Below are 17,147 nucleotides of genomic sequence, written 5' to 3' on the forward strand. Positions count from 1 at the left end.
TCATCTGCAGAGGTTTATTTGAAGAGTTTCAGTCAGGTTTCAGAGCTCATCACAGCACAGAAACAGCTTTAGTGAAGGTTACAAATGATCTTCTTATGGCCTCTGACAGTGGACTCATCTCTGTGCTTGTCCTGCTAGACCTCAGTGCAGCATTCAATACTGTCGACCATAATATCCTATTAGAGTGATTAGAACATGCTGTAGGTATTACAGGTACTGTGCTGCAGTGGTTTGTATCATATCTATCTAATAGACTCCAGTTTGTTCATGTAAATGGAGAGTCCTCTTCACACACTGAGGTTAATTATGGAGTTCCACAGGGTTCAGTGCTAGGACCAATTCTGTTTACATTATACATACTTCCCTTAGGCAGCATCATTAGAAGACATAGCATACATTTACACTGCTATGCAGATAATGGATTGGATTTATATAGGGTGCTATATATAGGTGCTATATGGGTGCTTTTCAAGGCACCCAAAGCGCTTTACAATACCACTATTCATTCACTCTCACATTCACACACTGGTGGAGGCAGCTACAGTTGTAGCCACAGCTGCCCTGGGGCAGACTGACAGAAGCTGCCATATCGCGCCATCGGCCCCTCTGGCCAACACCAGTAGGCAAGTAGGGTAAAGTGTCTTGCCCAAGGACACAACGACCAGGACAGAGAGCCCAGGGATCGAACCGGCGACCTTCCGGTTACCTAACCCCCTGAGCCACGGTCGCCCCATGACACCCAGCTCTATCTGTCCATGAAGCCAGATAACACACACCAGTGAGTTAAACTGCAGGAATGTCTTAAAGACATAAAGACCTGGATGGCCGCTAACTTTCTGCTTCTTAATTCAGATCAAACTGAGGTTATTGTACTCGGCCCTGAAAAGCTTAGAAATATGGTATCTAAGCAGATTCTTACTCTGGATGGCATTACCTTGGCCTCCAGTAACACTGTGAGGAACCTTGGAGTCATTTTTGACCAGGACATGTCCTTCAATGCACATATTAAACAAATATGTAAGACTGCGTTCTTCCATTTGCGCAACATCTCTAAAATTAGCTTGGGCTGGATCTCATAGTCGTATCCTTGGAGGACTTCCAACCAGCGGGCCACCTGGCTTCCTGGGTGCTTGAAGTTTAAGAGCCAGGTTAGGGATCCATTGTCAGTGCGAAGGAGGAAGTGGCAGCCATGCAAGTATGGGCAAAAATGCTGTACTGCCAGAACTATAGCAAGAAGCTTGCATCGAGTAACGCAGTATTTTTTTTTCAGCTTGACCCAGTGCAGGACTGAAATAAGCCACAACATGTTCTCCATCACCATTTGCTGGGACAGGACAGCCCCAACACCTACATGTTGGGGCTACGTGTTGAGACGGGCAGTTTGTGGGGACGCAGGCAAATGGGCTGAGCAGAGCCGATGTCAATGGTGTGTTGGACAAGCCCTGTCTGTCTGCTGCCTTTGTCAGTGGCAGCAAAGATCTCTATGCTGTTCTCCAGGAGGCACATTAACCGGTGGCGCTGGTCAGTGGTGAGGCTTGCACTACAGCGCTGCTATATGTCATGGACAGTTTGGGTTGTTTCAGTCGAAGGAAGGTTGTCAGACCTGACAAGCTGGGGTGACCAGTGGTGATATAGGGTCACTGGTGGTAGTTGGTGTGGCACCAGTGTCCGATGTCTGTTGGGTGGCAGCTGCCTGGAGACTGGCTTGTCTGTCTTTGGCCCTCTCCTTTTTCTTTCTCTGGCTCGCAGTGGAGAGCCAAAGTCTCTGTACCAAGGGTGATGGCTGGCTTCAATGTGTCAACGCAGGGCCCCCAGCAGGTCAGCAGATCAAGGCCAATGATGCACTGGTCCTGGATGTTGGCGAGCCAGAAGTCATGCACCAGCTCCATGTCACTCACTCAAGGTGGTTTCCCTCCTCACATGTCAGTCTTCTCTTCGGTCACTGTCATCAGCTGGGTGTTGGTGTGACCAGCCTACTGCAAGTGGGCCAAATGGACCTGGGAGTACACCAGGTCATATCAGGGAAATGGTGGATCATGTGTCTACCAGGGCCCGATAGCAGCAAAAATTTCTGGCACAACTTCACCTACTTCCAAGGTGCTTGGAGAGGATGAGAAACTAACAAAGCAGGAACTCCAGCAACATTTAAAAGTAAAAACTTTATTAACTGACTAACACGTTTCGGCTTGTGGCCTTCATCAGGGTCTGGCAAGGCCAGTCATCACCAATTCCGCCCATTCATCCTCATGGAGGGCCTCACGGAGGGACCGAGGCATGGCAAGGCGGAGATGTTGGTGCAGCAATTCTGGAGAAAGCCCTTGCAGGAAGGCATGTAGACTGAGCTCCTCCTGGGCAGCTGGGGGAAACTCTCAGTAACCATATTGGGCATGCAACTGCACATCCTCTGCAAAGGTGTGTAAGGACAAGAAATACATTGTGGACAAAGCAGGACACCCCCATAATCTTTAGTTACAAAATTATACTTAGTTAAATGGTCTGATTGTTCAAATATGTATTTTCTTTGATTGTTGTAAAATAATGTGTGCCCCAGTCTCCAAAAATGACATAGTGCAGGAAGGGTAGTTATTCCTCCGTTACACCACAAGAGGGAGTATCCCCTAAAATGAGCATCTCTAGCGGGAGTAAATAAGCCCAGCCACTACCCATAAGGCAGTGCGCCTATAAGAGTTGTGTGAGACTGCAAAAGTGTGTAACGTTGTGCTATGTCTACATATATATTTACAGGTAAGCAGATACAAGATGGTAAATAACTTAAAATGTATCTACAGATGAGTCCACGGGGTTGCAGAGAATGTGGGAAAGTTGGCCGTTAATCCCCACTATGTGTCATTAGTATATAAGTTATTGGTAGCGATGTGAATTAGCCGTGATGCTAACTATTAGCAGCTAGAGATAATTCATTAGTTTGTATGGAAACCGCGTGGCACTTTTTTGGATTTATACCTGTACCGGGCTGTAATCACAGCAGATATAGACTGGTGGATCACACTATCTTTTGTTTATGTTTATTTCATTGTTGTACTGTAAGAAGTATTAGTGTTTTGAGTTTAAAAACTAACCATAAGACAGTGCGCCTATAAGAGTTGTGTGAGACTGCAAAAGTGTGTAACGTTGTGCTATGTCAATATATATATTTGCAGATACAGTAAAGGCGAACTCACAAAGCCACACTGGTTTCAATTCATTTTAATCCAAGTGTGCAACAGGTGCCCAGGCTCTCTCCTTCCAGATGACTTTTGGCCAGCTGCTCCCTGCTCTGGTCAGTGGAACACCGCTGCCCAAATTGCCTCTCCAGTGCTATGGTGAGGGCCTGGAGCTTCCACTCCTCTGCTGGGGCTAGGTCGAGAAGTACTTGCAATGCATTTCCCTCCAATGCCAGGGCCAGGTATGTGGCAGCGTCTTTGTCACTCCAGCCAGCTGGACTTCTGAGAGATAGGCCTCTAGTGGTGTCCACCCATTATAATTTGGTACCTTGGCTGGCATTTTAGGCATCGCTGCAGGCTGCTGTGAGCTCATTATGGGGGCGAGTGGAGGTGGCTTGTTGATCAAAGAAACTGCACCATGAGCATCAGCATCTGTTGCGTGCAGCAGGTGTTCACTTGTCCTCTCTCTTCCGGTATGATGGCGCCTGCATTTGGCTTTGCCGCTGCCGGCTGCAGTTTTTCTCGCTCTGTTTTAGTGCTGTTTTTTTCCGGCCTTTTTGCTCTCCCTTTTTGTCACTGATATGTTGGGTGCCTTAGTCTATGATTGCCTGACGCTGCTATCTATTCGATCACCTATGGTGGGTCTGGATACCTGATATTGTCCATCCTCTGCTGTCTGGATCGTCGTCAGGCTTCGCCAATGGTACCTTCCTGGGTCCGCGCATATCGCGGAGGAGAGGAAAAAGCGTGTTTCCAGGTGAAACTTAGACTGTTCTGGAAGCGGGGACTAGCTGGTAAGCAAGCATTTCTGGTCACCTGTGCTCAGACAGTTTTTATGGAGGGGAACTTTTCTTCCGTGTCCCTGCTTGAATATGCAGGGCCTGGACCTATGAGACTGTGTTAGCTCAGGAGTGTTCATCCAGACTCTCCGGTTGTTTGGCCTTCCATCCCTGCAGTGAGTGGAATTTATGAGCGTCGCAGATCAAATCCTAAGTTTTTACATCCCCTAAATCGGCCCATTTCTGCTAATGATTTGACTTCTACCTCGCTGAGCATGGTGCTTTTTAATGCCCGATCAATAACAAATAAAATGTTCTTGTTGAACAATTTTATTCTTTCCCAAAAACTGGATTTCTTATTTCTAATTGAAACCTGGCAGCACGATGATCACTATTCATCCTTCATCTAACTTTGCCCAGGTGGGTACTCCCACATCAGCCAGCCTCGGATGTCCAGTCGAGGAGAAGGTATTGCTCAGGACATTTGCATAATCACTGAAACCAGCCCACTGAAGGAACAATGGGCTGGGAGGTCAGCTCCTTAGTCTTAATTATACAAATTCTCATGACCATAGATCAACAACCACTGACCAATGGCCATGAGTCCCATTCACAGAGAGTTGGGGAATGGCTGCAATTACAGGATTGTAAGATGGTGACAGATGATGAGAGATACAGCTTGTTAGAGTTGGAAATAAAGATCCGTTACATTTTGCTGTAGTGCAGACCTTCCCAAAGTGTGGGGCCCGCCCCCTGGGGGGGACGCAGAGCCATTGCGGGGGGGTGGTATGAAAAGGGGGAGAAAAAAACAAAACGCTTGGACACGGCTAGCACGGGGCGCCCACAGAAACACAAAGCAGGAGATGAAGCATCGCTGAATATGTTTCCAAACCAACTTCATTCTGAACCAAAGACTAGAAAATATAATGAAACATATCTTCCCTTTGGCTTCACCTGCACAAGTGCCGAGGTAGAATTGGTTTTCCCTGGGCTCTTCAAATCATGGACAAACAGTATCCCACGTTCTTGATTTTAGTTCTTAAACATTTCTCATAATGACTAACTACTCCTGACATGTTGGAGATGTTAGCTCTTTATACAGTAAAGTTACAAGTGGATACAAATAACATCAGGCTGATCCTGCCACGATTTGTTCCCTCGGTTCAAACCACGGACAAACAGGATCCCACAGCTGTTTATGTGTTTAAACCCAATTTCCACAGAGAGACATTTTTTGAAAATGCATTGATAGCAATGTTGAATATTATTACACAGGAAGAAAAACAACTACACGTAAAATAATCACACGGTGACGCCTCTGCCTTTCTAATGGAGGGACAATAACTGTGTGTAAAACCTGCAGACAGTCAGATTAACAGTATTTTGTCTCTATCTGCCATTCTTCAATTCATCTCATGTAAACAATAACCTGCGCACAGCGTGACGTGGAAAAAGGCACATGCCTTTGACGTTGCCTGAGGAACTCTGTATTCCTCGTCCACACGTAAACGCAAAAAAGGAGTTTTAAAAAATCTCAGTTTTCGGTGATTCGCCGTTTACGTGGACGAAACAACTGCGTTTTCAAAAATCCCCGTGTAGGTGCGGACGCAGCGTAAATTAGTTAGTAGTTTATTTTATTACTGCCTGTAATTTATTGCAGATTACTTGTATTTATTTAATTGTTTACTAAATGTTTGAGGTGTGAAATAAACAGCAATGGAGCAAAATATGGGCGTGTGTGGTTGGAGGATGTGTTTGTGCGTGTGCACGTGCACATGCACGCGCAGGAGGGGGGGCACGAAGATTTTTCTTGTAAAACAAAGGGGGGCCCAGCAAAAAAAGTTTGGGAACCACTGCTGTAGTGTATGGTCCACCTAGCCTAAATGGTCAGTTTTTAAAGGAGTTCAGGGACTTTTTTTCCTCCACCTTGAAGCTGTCCAGACTGGTTATAGTCTGGAATTTTAATATACACACTGACGATGACTCTGACCTCTTTGCCAGAGGTTTCCTTAGCGTCATGGATTCTTTTCATTTTACACAGCATGTGTCTGGTCCCACACACAGCAAAGGACACACACTGGACCTTGTTTTTACTTTAGGTTTAAACATTGATTTTATTGGTTCTGGGGACATTTTTATCATCATTGTATTCTTTTAACCTGTCTTTCCATCTTTCTCTCTCTCGTATTCGACATGTGGTTAGCTCTTGCATTTTAAATTCCTCTACTGCTGCTAAATTTTCTGATGTTTTTAATTTAGTTTTACTTTCCAATAACGATATTGATTTATTAGCAAATCTTTTTAATAATCATTGTGTTTCTATCTTAGACAGTGTTTGTCCTGTCAAAACCGGACTAGCTCTTGTTTCAAAGTCGTCCCCCTGGATAAATGACAGCATTCGCTATGTTCCTGACGTAAAGATGAGCGATTGTGGAGGAAAACTCCTTTGCATGTCCATCTCTTTCATTTAAAGGACCTTTTAGTTTCTTTTAACACTTTAGTTCAAGATGCGAGGGCGTCCTATTTCTCAGACCTGGTGTCTAAGAGCAGAGGTAACCCCAAGGTACTATTCAACACCATTAGTGATATTGTTGCTCCAGCTACAGCTGCTGTCCCAATTTCATCAAATGAAGATTGTGAAAATGTTCTTTCTTTCTTTGTTGAAAATGTTAGCAATGTGAGGAACAATATCTCTCCTTCTGTGTCTCTGTTGTCTGCTCCAACTCAAGCTAGGCCTGTTATTTTAGAAAGGTTTTTACCTGTGTCCTGACCTGAGCTGGTCAAATTAGTTAATTCGATGAAATCATCCTCCTGCTCTCTTGATTGCTATAACACATTGCTTTAACACAAGCTTTATATTGTAGGGTCTACCCTACAATATAAAGCGCCTTGAGGTGACTGTTGTTGTGATTTAGCGCTGTATAAATAAAATTGAATTGAATTGAATAACTGGAATAGCTGTCATAACGCTGTAACTTAACACGTGAATGTCAGGTGAATAGTCCCATGAGTCTTTAGGCTAGTGGCTTCTCCCCTTAGCCAGTTACAATACATAACTACACCACAATCAGAACTGTGTTGCTTACTGATGCACGATCGGGAATCCCATCAGAACCTCTGCAGGGAAACTAGGGCAATATGACGGTATATATCGTGTGGACGATAGAAAAGTGTCTATCGTGCCATTTGTCTTCTATCGTTTCTAACCTAATTTTATAAATTATTACATAAAATATATCATTAGGGCGATCGTGGCTCAAGAGTTGGAAGTTCGTCTTGTAATTGGAAGGTTGCCGGTTCGAGCCCCGGCTCGGACAGTCTCGGCCGTTGTGTTCCTTCTGTCAGTCTGCCCCAGGGCAGCTGTGGCTACAACTGTAGCTGCCTCCACCAGTGTGTGAATGTGAGAGTGAATGAATAGTGGCATTGTAAAGCGCTTTGAGGGTCTCGAAAAGCGCTATATAAATGCAATCCATTATTATTATTATTATTATTATTATTATTATTAAATAGTCTGTGCTGTCTTGTGGTTTTGTGACATGGTGCTGCTATACAGCACCGAGTAACGCAGTAGTTCCGGACATGCAACAGGCAGAGACAGCTACACAGGCAGCCCAAGAAGAAGCACTTTTACCAAAAAGAGGGGGTACGTCTGTGATTTGGTTACCTTTTGGGCTCAACAGCACCGACTCAGAGCAGAACACGCTGTGAGTACAAGAAAATAATTAGTATAATATGATGTGTTAAATTTGTTTAGATCAGAGGAACAGGGAAGGATTTGTTTGTCTGTGTTTTAGTTTGGCTTAGCTGTAGTTCTGAGTGTGTGTAATTGTTTAGAGAGAAAGGAATTTATGGAGACTGGGGGTCTGCCTGCCATAAAAGGAGACAGGAAGCTACAGTTGGGGGTTGCTGATGCTGATGCTTGTACCTTTAATAAAACTCATAATTGTTATAAACTTGGAAGCAGGTTTGCAGGAGACTCTCCACATGCTTATCTGTAAATGTAAGACAATAAGAGGCCAATGGCCCAGTGGATGCAGAGTCGGGGTCTCAGTGTTTGTAATATGTTAACTCTGTTTTGTATTTTTTCTAAAGGAATTTGGTGTAGCTTGGGTGAGGAGATTACTTTTATGACCGGCAGGAAGTCACATACACAGAGACACACACACAGTGCTTAAACTGTTACACTCACACATACACACACAGGTACGTGCATACAGTCACTCACATGTACTCACATAGACATACGGGTACGCGCACACAGGCACTCACATGCTCGTGCATACACACAGACACAGCGTTTGCAGCACACCATGGGGGTTTTATGATGGGGTCACTTCTACAAAACTGTTTCACAGACAAAGGAGTGAAGATTTGCAGAGGGACACCGGCCTTGCACATCTCCCCTTCTAGAAGATGCATGCTTAAATGAAGATAAATAAAGATGAATAAAGGTTTTGTGAAATGACTACTGAGTTCCGGTGCCGTCTCTGGATGCTTCGAGGAATAAAAAGAACTGGGGTGAAACTGATTTCGTAACAACGCCCATTTGCTAGCTATGCTAAAAACTATTCCCGCGCCCGATGGCAGCACAACAGATCTCTTCTGTCAACTACAGAAGGCCCACGAAAAAGAATAATCAAGAATCCAGAAAATCCGAGCTAAACCAAGATGTAGAACAACGGGAGCAAGTTGGGAAAAGAAAAACTACAGCCAGCCGAAGATACAGCAGTCTTTCACACAAGGCACGCCACATGAAAAAACATCCCAGCGCCATAAACAAATCGCAGGAGCCGTCTCGCATTACATTTGTAAAGGCATGGCCCTGTTTATGTAGCTGAGAGGGACAGCTTTCGTGACCTCGTCAAAGTCCTTGATCCCAGGTATGCCCGGTCGTAAGCACTTCAGTAAAGTCGAGTTGCCTCGCTTATATGGCGCATGCCGGGCTAAAGTAGAGAAGGATGTTTGCAGTGTCGTGCATTATGCCTTGGCTGCTGACCTATGGACGAGCAGGGATATGCAACCCTACATGAGCGTAACCATCCATTTCATTAACAAAGACTGGACCCTCTCCACTCACTGTTTACAGACTGGTAACTTTCCAATAACCACACTGGAGTCATGTTAGCCCAAGGTATGAGTCTGCCATTGCTACATATTTAACGTGCATAAAGTGCATTATGTGCATATATATGTGTGCATGTAGTACTAAGATATATATATATATATATATATATATATATATATATATATATATATATATATATATATATATATATATATATATATATATATATATCATAACAGCAGGGTGCAAGATGCTAGCAGGCCATAACAGCAGGGTGCAAGGTGCAAGATGCTAGCAGGCAAGGCATACATGGAACGCCATAACCAAGTGGCCGGCATAGTGTACAGGAACATCTGTGCTGAGTATAACCTAGAAGTCCCGAGGTCAAAATGGGAGATGCCCCCAAGGGTGGTGGAGAATGACCGAGCTAAGATCCTGTGGGACTTCCAGATACAGACGGACAAAATGGTGGTGGCTAACCAACCGGACATAGTGGTGGTAGACAAACAGAAGAAGACGGCCGTAGTGATCGATGTAGCGGTTCCGAATGACAGCAATATCAGGAAGAAGGAACACGAGAAGCTGGAGAAATACCAAGGGCTCAGAGAAGAGCTCGAGAGGATGTGGAGGGTGAAGGTAACGGTGGTCGCCGTGGTAATCGGAGCACTAGGTGCGGTGACTCCCAAGCTAGGCGAGTGGCTCCAGCAGATCCCGGGAATAACATCGGAGATCTCTGTCCAGAAGAGCGCAGTCCTGGGAACAGCTAAGATACTGCGCAGGACCCTCAAGCTCCCAGGCCTCTGGTAGAGGACCCGAGCTTGAAGGATAAACCGCCCGCAGGGGCGTGCTGGGTGTTATATATAAATAAATAAAAAACACCCAGCACGCCCCTGCGGGCGGTTTATCCTTCAAGCTCGGGTCCTCTACCAGAGGCCTGGGAGCTTGAGGGTCCTGCGCAGTATCTTAGCTGTTCCCAGGACTGCGCTCTTCTGGACAGAGATCTCCGATGTTGTTCCCGGGATCTGCTGGAGCCACTCGCCTAGCTTGGGAGTCACCGTACCTAGTGCTCCGATTACCACTGGAACCACCGTCACCTTCACCCTCCACATCCTCTCGAGCTCTTCTCTGAGCCCTTGGTATTTCTCCAGCTTCTCGTGTTCCTTCTTCCTGATATTGCTGTCATTCGGAACCGCTACATCGATCACTACGGCCGTCTTCTTCTGTTTGTCTACCACCACTATGTCCGGTTGGTTAGCCACCACCATTTTGTCCGTCTGTATCTGGAAGTCCCACAGGATCTTAGCTCGGTCATTCTCCACCACCCTTGGGGGCATCTCCCATTTTGACCTCGGGACTTCCAGGTTATACTCGGCACAGATGTTCCTGTACACTATGCCGGCCACTTGGTTATGGCGTTCCATGTATGCCTTGCCTGCTAGCATCTTGCACCCTGCTGTTATGTGCTGGATTGTCTCGGGGGCATCTTTACACAGCCTGCACCTGGGGTCTTGCCTGGTGTGATAGACCCCAGCCTCTATGGATCTTGTGCTCAGAGCTTGTTCTTGTGCTGCCATGATTAGTGCCTCTGTGCTGTCTTTCAGTCCAGCTTTGTCCAGCCACTGGTAGGATTTCTGGATATCAGCCACCTCCTCTATCTGCCGGTGGTACATACCGTGCAGGGGCCTGTCCTTCCATGATGGTTCCTCGTCTCCCTCCTCTTTCTTGGGTTTCTGCTGCCTGAGGTATTCACTGAGCACTCGGTCAGTTGGGGCCATCTTCCCAATGTATTCTTGGATGTTCGTTGTCTCATCCTGGACTGTGGTGCTGACACTCACCAGTCCCCGGCCCCCTTCCTTCCGCTTAGCGTACAGCCTCAGGGTGCTGGACTTGGGGTGAAACCCTCCATGCATGGTAAGGAGCTTTCTTGTCTTTATGTCAGTGGCTTCTACCTCCTCCTTTGGCCAGCCTATTACCCCAGCAGGGTACCTGATCACAGTCATAGGTGTTGATAGCCCGGATCTTGTTCTTACCATTCAGCTGACTCCTCAGGACTTGCCTGACCCTCTGCAGGTACTTGGTGGTTGCAGCTTTTCTAGCGGCCTCTTCATGGTTCCCATTCGCCTGCGGGATCCCCAGGTATTTGTAACTGTCCTCTATGTCTGCAATGTTGCCTTCTGGTAGTTCAATCCCTTCAGTTCTGACTACCTTCCCTCTCTTTGTTACCATCCGACTACACTTCTCCAGTCCGAATGACATTGGAACGACATTGCTGTATAGCCTGGTAGTGTGGATCAGTGAATCGATGTCTCGTTCACTCTTGGCATACAGCTTGATGTCCTCCATGTACAGGAGGTGGCTGACAACTGCTCCGTTCCGTAGTCGGTATCCGTAGCCAGTCTTGTTAATGATCTCACTGAGGGGGTTCAGGCCTATGCAGAACAGCAGTGGGGACAGAGCATCTCCTTGGTAGATCCCGCACTTGATGGTGACTTGTGCTATGGGCTTGGAGTTGGCCTCTAATGTTGTGCGCCACATCCCCATTGAGTTCCTGATGAAGGCTCTTAGGGTCCCATTGATCTTGTACAATTCTAGGCATTCCAGTATCCAGCTGTGGGGCATTGAGTCATAGGCCTTCTTGTAATCAATCCAGGCAGTGCACAGGTTGGTCAGTCTGGTCTTGCAGTCTCGGCTGACTGTTCTGTCTACCATTAGCTGGTGTTTTGCGCCTCTGGTATTCTTGCCAATTCCTTTCTGTGTCCCGCTCATGTATTGGCCCATGTGCCTGTTCATCTTAGCCGATATGATGCCTGACAGGAGCTTCCATGTAGTACTGAGGCAGGTTATTGGTCGGTAGTTGGAGGGGAACGGTCCCTTCTTGGGGTCCTTGGGGATCAGGACCGTCCGGCCTTCAGTTAGCCATTCCGGGTGTCTCTTGTTAACTAGCAGCTGGTTCATTTGTGCTGCCAGACGCTCGTGGAGTGCAGTCAGCTTCTTTAGCCAGTAGGCGTGAACCATGTCGGGCCCTGGTGCTGTCCAACTCTCCATACTGGAGACCCTTTCTTGGATATCTGCCACTGTGATGGTTACTGGACCCTGTTCAGGGAGGTCGTTATGGTCTGCCCTCAGATCCACTAGCCACTGAGCATTGCCGTTATGGGTTGCGTCCTTCTCCCATATGCTCTTCCAGTATTGCTCCGTCTCCAGCCTTGGTGGTGCTGTTCTCTTATTGTTCCCTTGCCACTGAGAGTACACCTTTGCTGGTTCTGTGGAGAACAGCTGGTTTATTCTCCTGCCTTCTATCTCTCTGGTGTACCTCCTCAAGCGGCTGGCCAAGGCTGTGAGTCTTTGCTTGGCAGTTTCCAAGGCCTCAGGTATGGACAGCTTGCTGTATTTCTTAGGCACCTTATTTGTCGCACCTTTCTGCAACTCCGTTAGTTGGCTAACCTCCCTCCGTGCTACTTTGATCTTGCCCTCTAGCCTCCTTCTCCATGGAGGGTACTGCCCCTTGTGGCTGTTCAACTTGTAGCCAAGCATCTCACTGATCACTGCTGCCGTATTGTAGATCAGCTTGTTAGTGTCGGTAATCGTGGTTGTAGGTATTGTCCGTAGTGCTGCATTAACATCATCTAGCAGACCTTCTGAGGGTACTTCACGTAATCTTGGTAACCGGCTGCGGGGGATCCAGGTTTCAAACTTGGCCATGATCCTATCTTTCAGGTCAGTTCCTCTCGCACTCAACGATCCTTCTCCTATCGCACTTGGGGCTATGTACCCAATCTCGGGTGGGGGTGATGATATCTCCCCCCTGACCTGGTGTCCTGACTCCTCCTTGCCGTAGCATTTGTGTTGTACCTCGTCAATCTCTAGCTGTGAGAGCAGTCCCTTCTTTCGAATGTTGGAACACTGAGCTACTAGTTGTTTTGCCGTCATTGTGGATGTTGGATATCGAAGAATCCATAGGTCCCGCATCCTATTCATATAGCCCCTTCCGCCGGGGTTACTTGCGTAGTAGCATTCCAACAATGCCCTGTTTTCGTCTCTTGCCCACCGATGCCTTCTTGTTCCAGTAGCCCACTTTTCGTCAGGGTGCCCTGGTTCCTCAACACCTGACGCGGACCTTGTTGATCCGGGCGACGTCCGAGCCGGCATGCCTTCACGTTCAGTGAGAGACTGAGATTACCAAAAAGCACCACTGTCCAACACAGGAAAACATTCCTGCCTGTGGCCATCTCCCTGTACAACTCCTCCATCTAACACTCTGTAATCACTGCAATAGTTACATCCTTTTTACACACACTCTTTTCTTACTCGATAATGTTGCTGTCATTATTCTTGATGATTATTTATAATCACATCTGTCAACCCTGGATATTTATTATTTGATGATTTGTATATGTTTTAACATATAGTACTGTCAAATAGTCTAGTCTGTTTTTGTTAATGTTACTGTGCTGGAGCAACTGTAACCCACATAATTTCCCTAGGGATTAATAAAGTATGCTGATTCTGATTCTTTGCCAGCTGATTACACGATTTGGCCTGGTGAGGAAAAGCTGGGGTGTCGGACTCCAGTTTGTTGGTCTGGTGACTCAAACAGACTCTCCTCTACACAGTCCTCATTTATAAAGTGCTTTACAAACCCCACCATCACGGCTAACAGCTGGATTTGCCCGTTTGAGTGCAGCTAGCCAAATACCGAACAGTCACTTCCTGCTAAAGACGGACAGTAAAGTGGACAGTACATCCTGAGTTTAATATAAACTCATTGTTGCAGCACTGAAGTGATCCTCTTACACTGATGTTTAGTTTCAGTGTCCTTATTTTCCTCCGAGGTATCGATCTTGTCACTAGTTGGCTAACATAAACTAATGTAAGTGCCAACCAACCACATGACATCACGCTTGTACTGACAGAAGTTGGCGCTAAACATGTTTTTAAAACTTTGACTTTAATCATTTATTCCTTAAATCCAGCTTCACAGATAGAGTTACATCTGAGAGCAGGGCTCCATGATGTAAAATAGCCTTTATACGTGTAGTGTTTCAGGTCCCGGTTAAACATGAGCAACAGAGTGCTGACTGCAGTTCAGTCAGTAAGTGTTATAAATAACAGTGGTTAATGGGATTTTACATAGAAAGATTTAAAATCTTAGGCTGTTGTTTTTTTAATACCTGTACCTGAAGGCAACATTACCGACTCCAGTGGCTAACAGCTCCTCAGCTCTAAAACTGTGAAGTCAAACTAAATAACCCTGGGTTCTGTAGATAACAAACATTATGAGAACATTGTAATCTCTTTGTCCCAATGACCAGGTCAAAGTGAGATTTGAGAAATGTACCCCACAGCAGTGCTAAAAGCTGAAATCCATGATTGGATACAGAAACAAACTTCTTTTCCTGTTAGAAATGTTTGGCTTTATCAGTGCTTACCTGCTCCTATAAATGCTTATCTGGAGTAAAGTTTGACAACACTGCTCGATGAAAGAAGACCGAATCCTTCTCCACACAGATCAAACCCACAGGGTGGAGCATGTCTCTGAGTGCTGCTTCACCTTTGTTGTTTCATATCAGGTGCTCGTTACTTGTCCTTTGACCATTTTTTTTTACGCATCATCTCTGATAAGGTTGTTTTCTCTCCATCTGTGAACTAATTTTACCAACTCAAGGCAATAATTTCCTGTCACGGTGCCTTGACAAAACATGTTTATCATATTAGATTATTTCATGTTTATTTACTAATAATAACAGCCTGACCTCTTCTGCCTCAGTGTGGACCACAATGAAGAGCACTGGGTCGACCCACAGCTTCTGAACAAGTGTAAGTGTCACTGAGTTTCTCTGTAACATCGACTGAGCTGAAGCTTAACTCACTGCATCTCTTTCACAGATGCCTGTGATCTCACATTCGACCCCAACACTGTGAATGAAAACCTCGTCCTGTCTGAATGTGACAGGAAAGTAAGCAGCACTGAGGAAAAGCAGTCGTATCCTGATCATCCAGAGAGATTTGACCAAGTGAATCAGGTGCTGTGTCGAGAGGCTCTGACTGGGCGCTGCTACTGGGAGGTGGACTGGGAAGCGTTTGTGAATATTGGTGTTGCATATAAGAGCCTGCCGAGGAAGGGATACTGGGACATAGAAATTGACCATAGTGACAAGAGCTGGTGTTTCAGCATCACCAATTCAAACGGTTACTCCTTCCGACACGGGTTGAGGGAAACTTTTATACCGGTCCCACACATCGACGTCCAAGCATTCCTGGCCAGACGCAGGAGACTGGGACTGTTTCTGGACTGGCCAGCTGGCACTCTGTCCTTTTATTCACTTTCTGGTGACAAAAAAACTCTCATTCATACCTTCCACACCACGTTCACCGAGCCTCTCTACCCAGCATTCACTGTTAATCACGGAACTTTGACCCTGTGCAGGGTGGTGAAGCTGCAAATGGAAACTGTGAGTATTTCTGGTTCTTTGGTAGCACCAACATCACAAGTTTGTGTAACTACAAAAAATATTTAATTTGCCCTCTCTGGACTTTTAGGCTCGATCAAGCTTCACACCTGAGATGAGAAAAGAAAGAGCAGGCGTTTCATACAGGTACGACATGCAAGCCTCGATGTGCCCACTGTGAGATTATGTCCTCTGCAAACACACAGGTGCTCAGAGTGCTTTACATATGCAAAGAAGAATGTGGGGAAAATTAAAAATGCTTTTAACAAATGTGTGATTGGTTGAGTCTGAATGTCAGATTGTGTCTGACAGTAGATGGTGGTCACCAATTGATGGAGTATTGGGAGCCAATTAATATACTGCTGTTTACAAGGTCGAATGTCAGTTTGAGTCTTTGTTTTATGTGTTATATTTTTGCAACTTCCCAACACACACATTTGTTAACTTTAACATGGCCTTGGTTGGTTATACCTTAACTGGTTAAAATACCAAAGTCATGGTCAATAGAGGCAGTGGCTGACCATCAACTCCTACACACGAGTAAGTAAAGTTTTAATTAAAAGAGACGGATGTGATCATCTAACTGTCATCTGATGGAAATGTTGAAGAAGGCCATAGATGCTTCTTCCTCTTTTAGGATTCTCTCACTAGTATAATAACATAAAGCCTTGGGTTTTACTTTGCAGTATGAATTCTATTGTGATGACAGTCTTGCACCATATAAATTAAATTAGACTGAATTTAACAGCTACATAAATGAGCTCCATGTTGAACCGTTCTGTGTCGTTCAGGTTCCTGTTTCCCGGTCCAGGGTTGTTCCAGTGTTCTTTGACTGGTCTGGTCTTTGATGTGACTCGTGAGAGTGAGGTCACCTACAAGACTCTGATCTGGGATCCTCTGGTCCTCCAACCAGCGCACAAAGTGGCCGGAGGCCCGCTGTTCAGCATCGAGTGTCCTCAGGACTCTATACGTCAGCTGCACCTCCCACACTGTGAGCCTGAGCCAGGTAAGGACGCCACTGAAACACCTGAAGGAGAATTAAACCTGCAGAAAATGCTCTGATTTGCTTTCCATGGAAAGTTTCTGGAGGCTGTTGCAGTGAACGAAGCTGTGTGTTTTCCCAGCACTGGTCTCTGACAGCATCTCTGTGGTCCACATCACGGATGATGGCATGAGCATCATACAGCCTCTGGAGATCACTGAGACTCACGTGGTCGTGGACGTCCCTCACCTCTCCGCCTTTGGCCTCGTCTGGGATCTCGTTGAGCGGTTTTTCAATTACATGACGAAACCCGTTCGTGGCCAAGTCCTGCTCTTCCTGAGAAACAGGCCACGCCCCATCCTCAGTGTGATGCTGCTCCCAGGAAACGTCCCTCTGCACGATGTATGACTTTATCATGAAATCATTAAATGGCTTCTGCATGAATAAATCCTCTGATTGTATCTGTTTGCTTTGAAGCTCTGAAACTACTCATGCACTAAGAAAATGTTGTGATGTCTCTGAAGGTGAAAGTGCAGCACGCTGCTTCAGAGTACATCGAAGCGCCGTCCTTCTGTTATTTCCACAAAGGTCAAAAGTACAGTCTGAGCAGCGCCCCGCACGACTTTAAAATACAGCCTGCAGTGAGTATCAGTCGCTGAGTGTCAGCAGACACTTTGTCCACAAAGCTGTTTTAAATTGTGCGTTTCC

At 46.0% G+C, this 17,147-nt stretch overlaps 1 protein-coding gene across 4 annotated transcripts in view; it reads left to right on the forward strand.

Annotated features, from left to right (window-relative positions):
- Positions 1-17,147, forward strand: part of LOC146708571 (NLR family CARD domain-containing protein 3-like) — a 34,026-nt gene that overhangs the window by 13,665 nt on the left and 3,214 nt on the right. For 3 of the 4 annotated variants that reach the window (XM_085460531.1, XM_085460532.1, XM_085460534.1), the window contains 6 exons: positions 14,776-14,825; positions 14,895-15,460; positions 15,549-15,604; positions 16,249-16,463; positions 16,582-16,841; positions 16,964-17,080. In XM_085460531.1, the coding sequence (XP_085316657.1) occupies positions 14,776-14,825; positions 14,895-15,460; positions 15,549-15,604; positions 16,249-16,463; positions 16,582-16,841; positions 16,964-17,080 (1,264 nt within the window). Of the gene's footprint in view, positions 1-14,775; positions 14,840-14,894; positions 15,461-15,548; positions 15,605-16,248; positions 16,464-16,581; positions 16,842-16,963; positions 17,081-17,147 lie in introns of those variants that run through there. The other variant, XM_085460533.1, reaches the window with a different exon arrangement.

The sequence above is a fragment of the Copadichromis virginalis genome, linkage group LG6 (assembly GCF_057382275.1).
Source record: "Copadichromis virginalis isolate Kocher_CV1m ecotype Utaka linkage group LG6, C_Virginalis_male_GT1.1, whole genome shotgun sequence".
NCBI classification, from domain to species: domain Eukaryota; kingdom Metazoa; phylum Chordata; class Actinopteri; order Cichliformes; family Cichlidae; genus Copadichromis; species Copadichromis virginalis.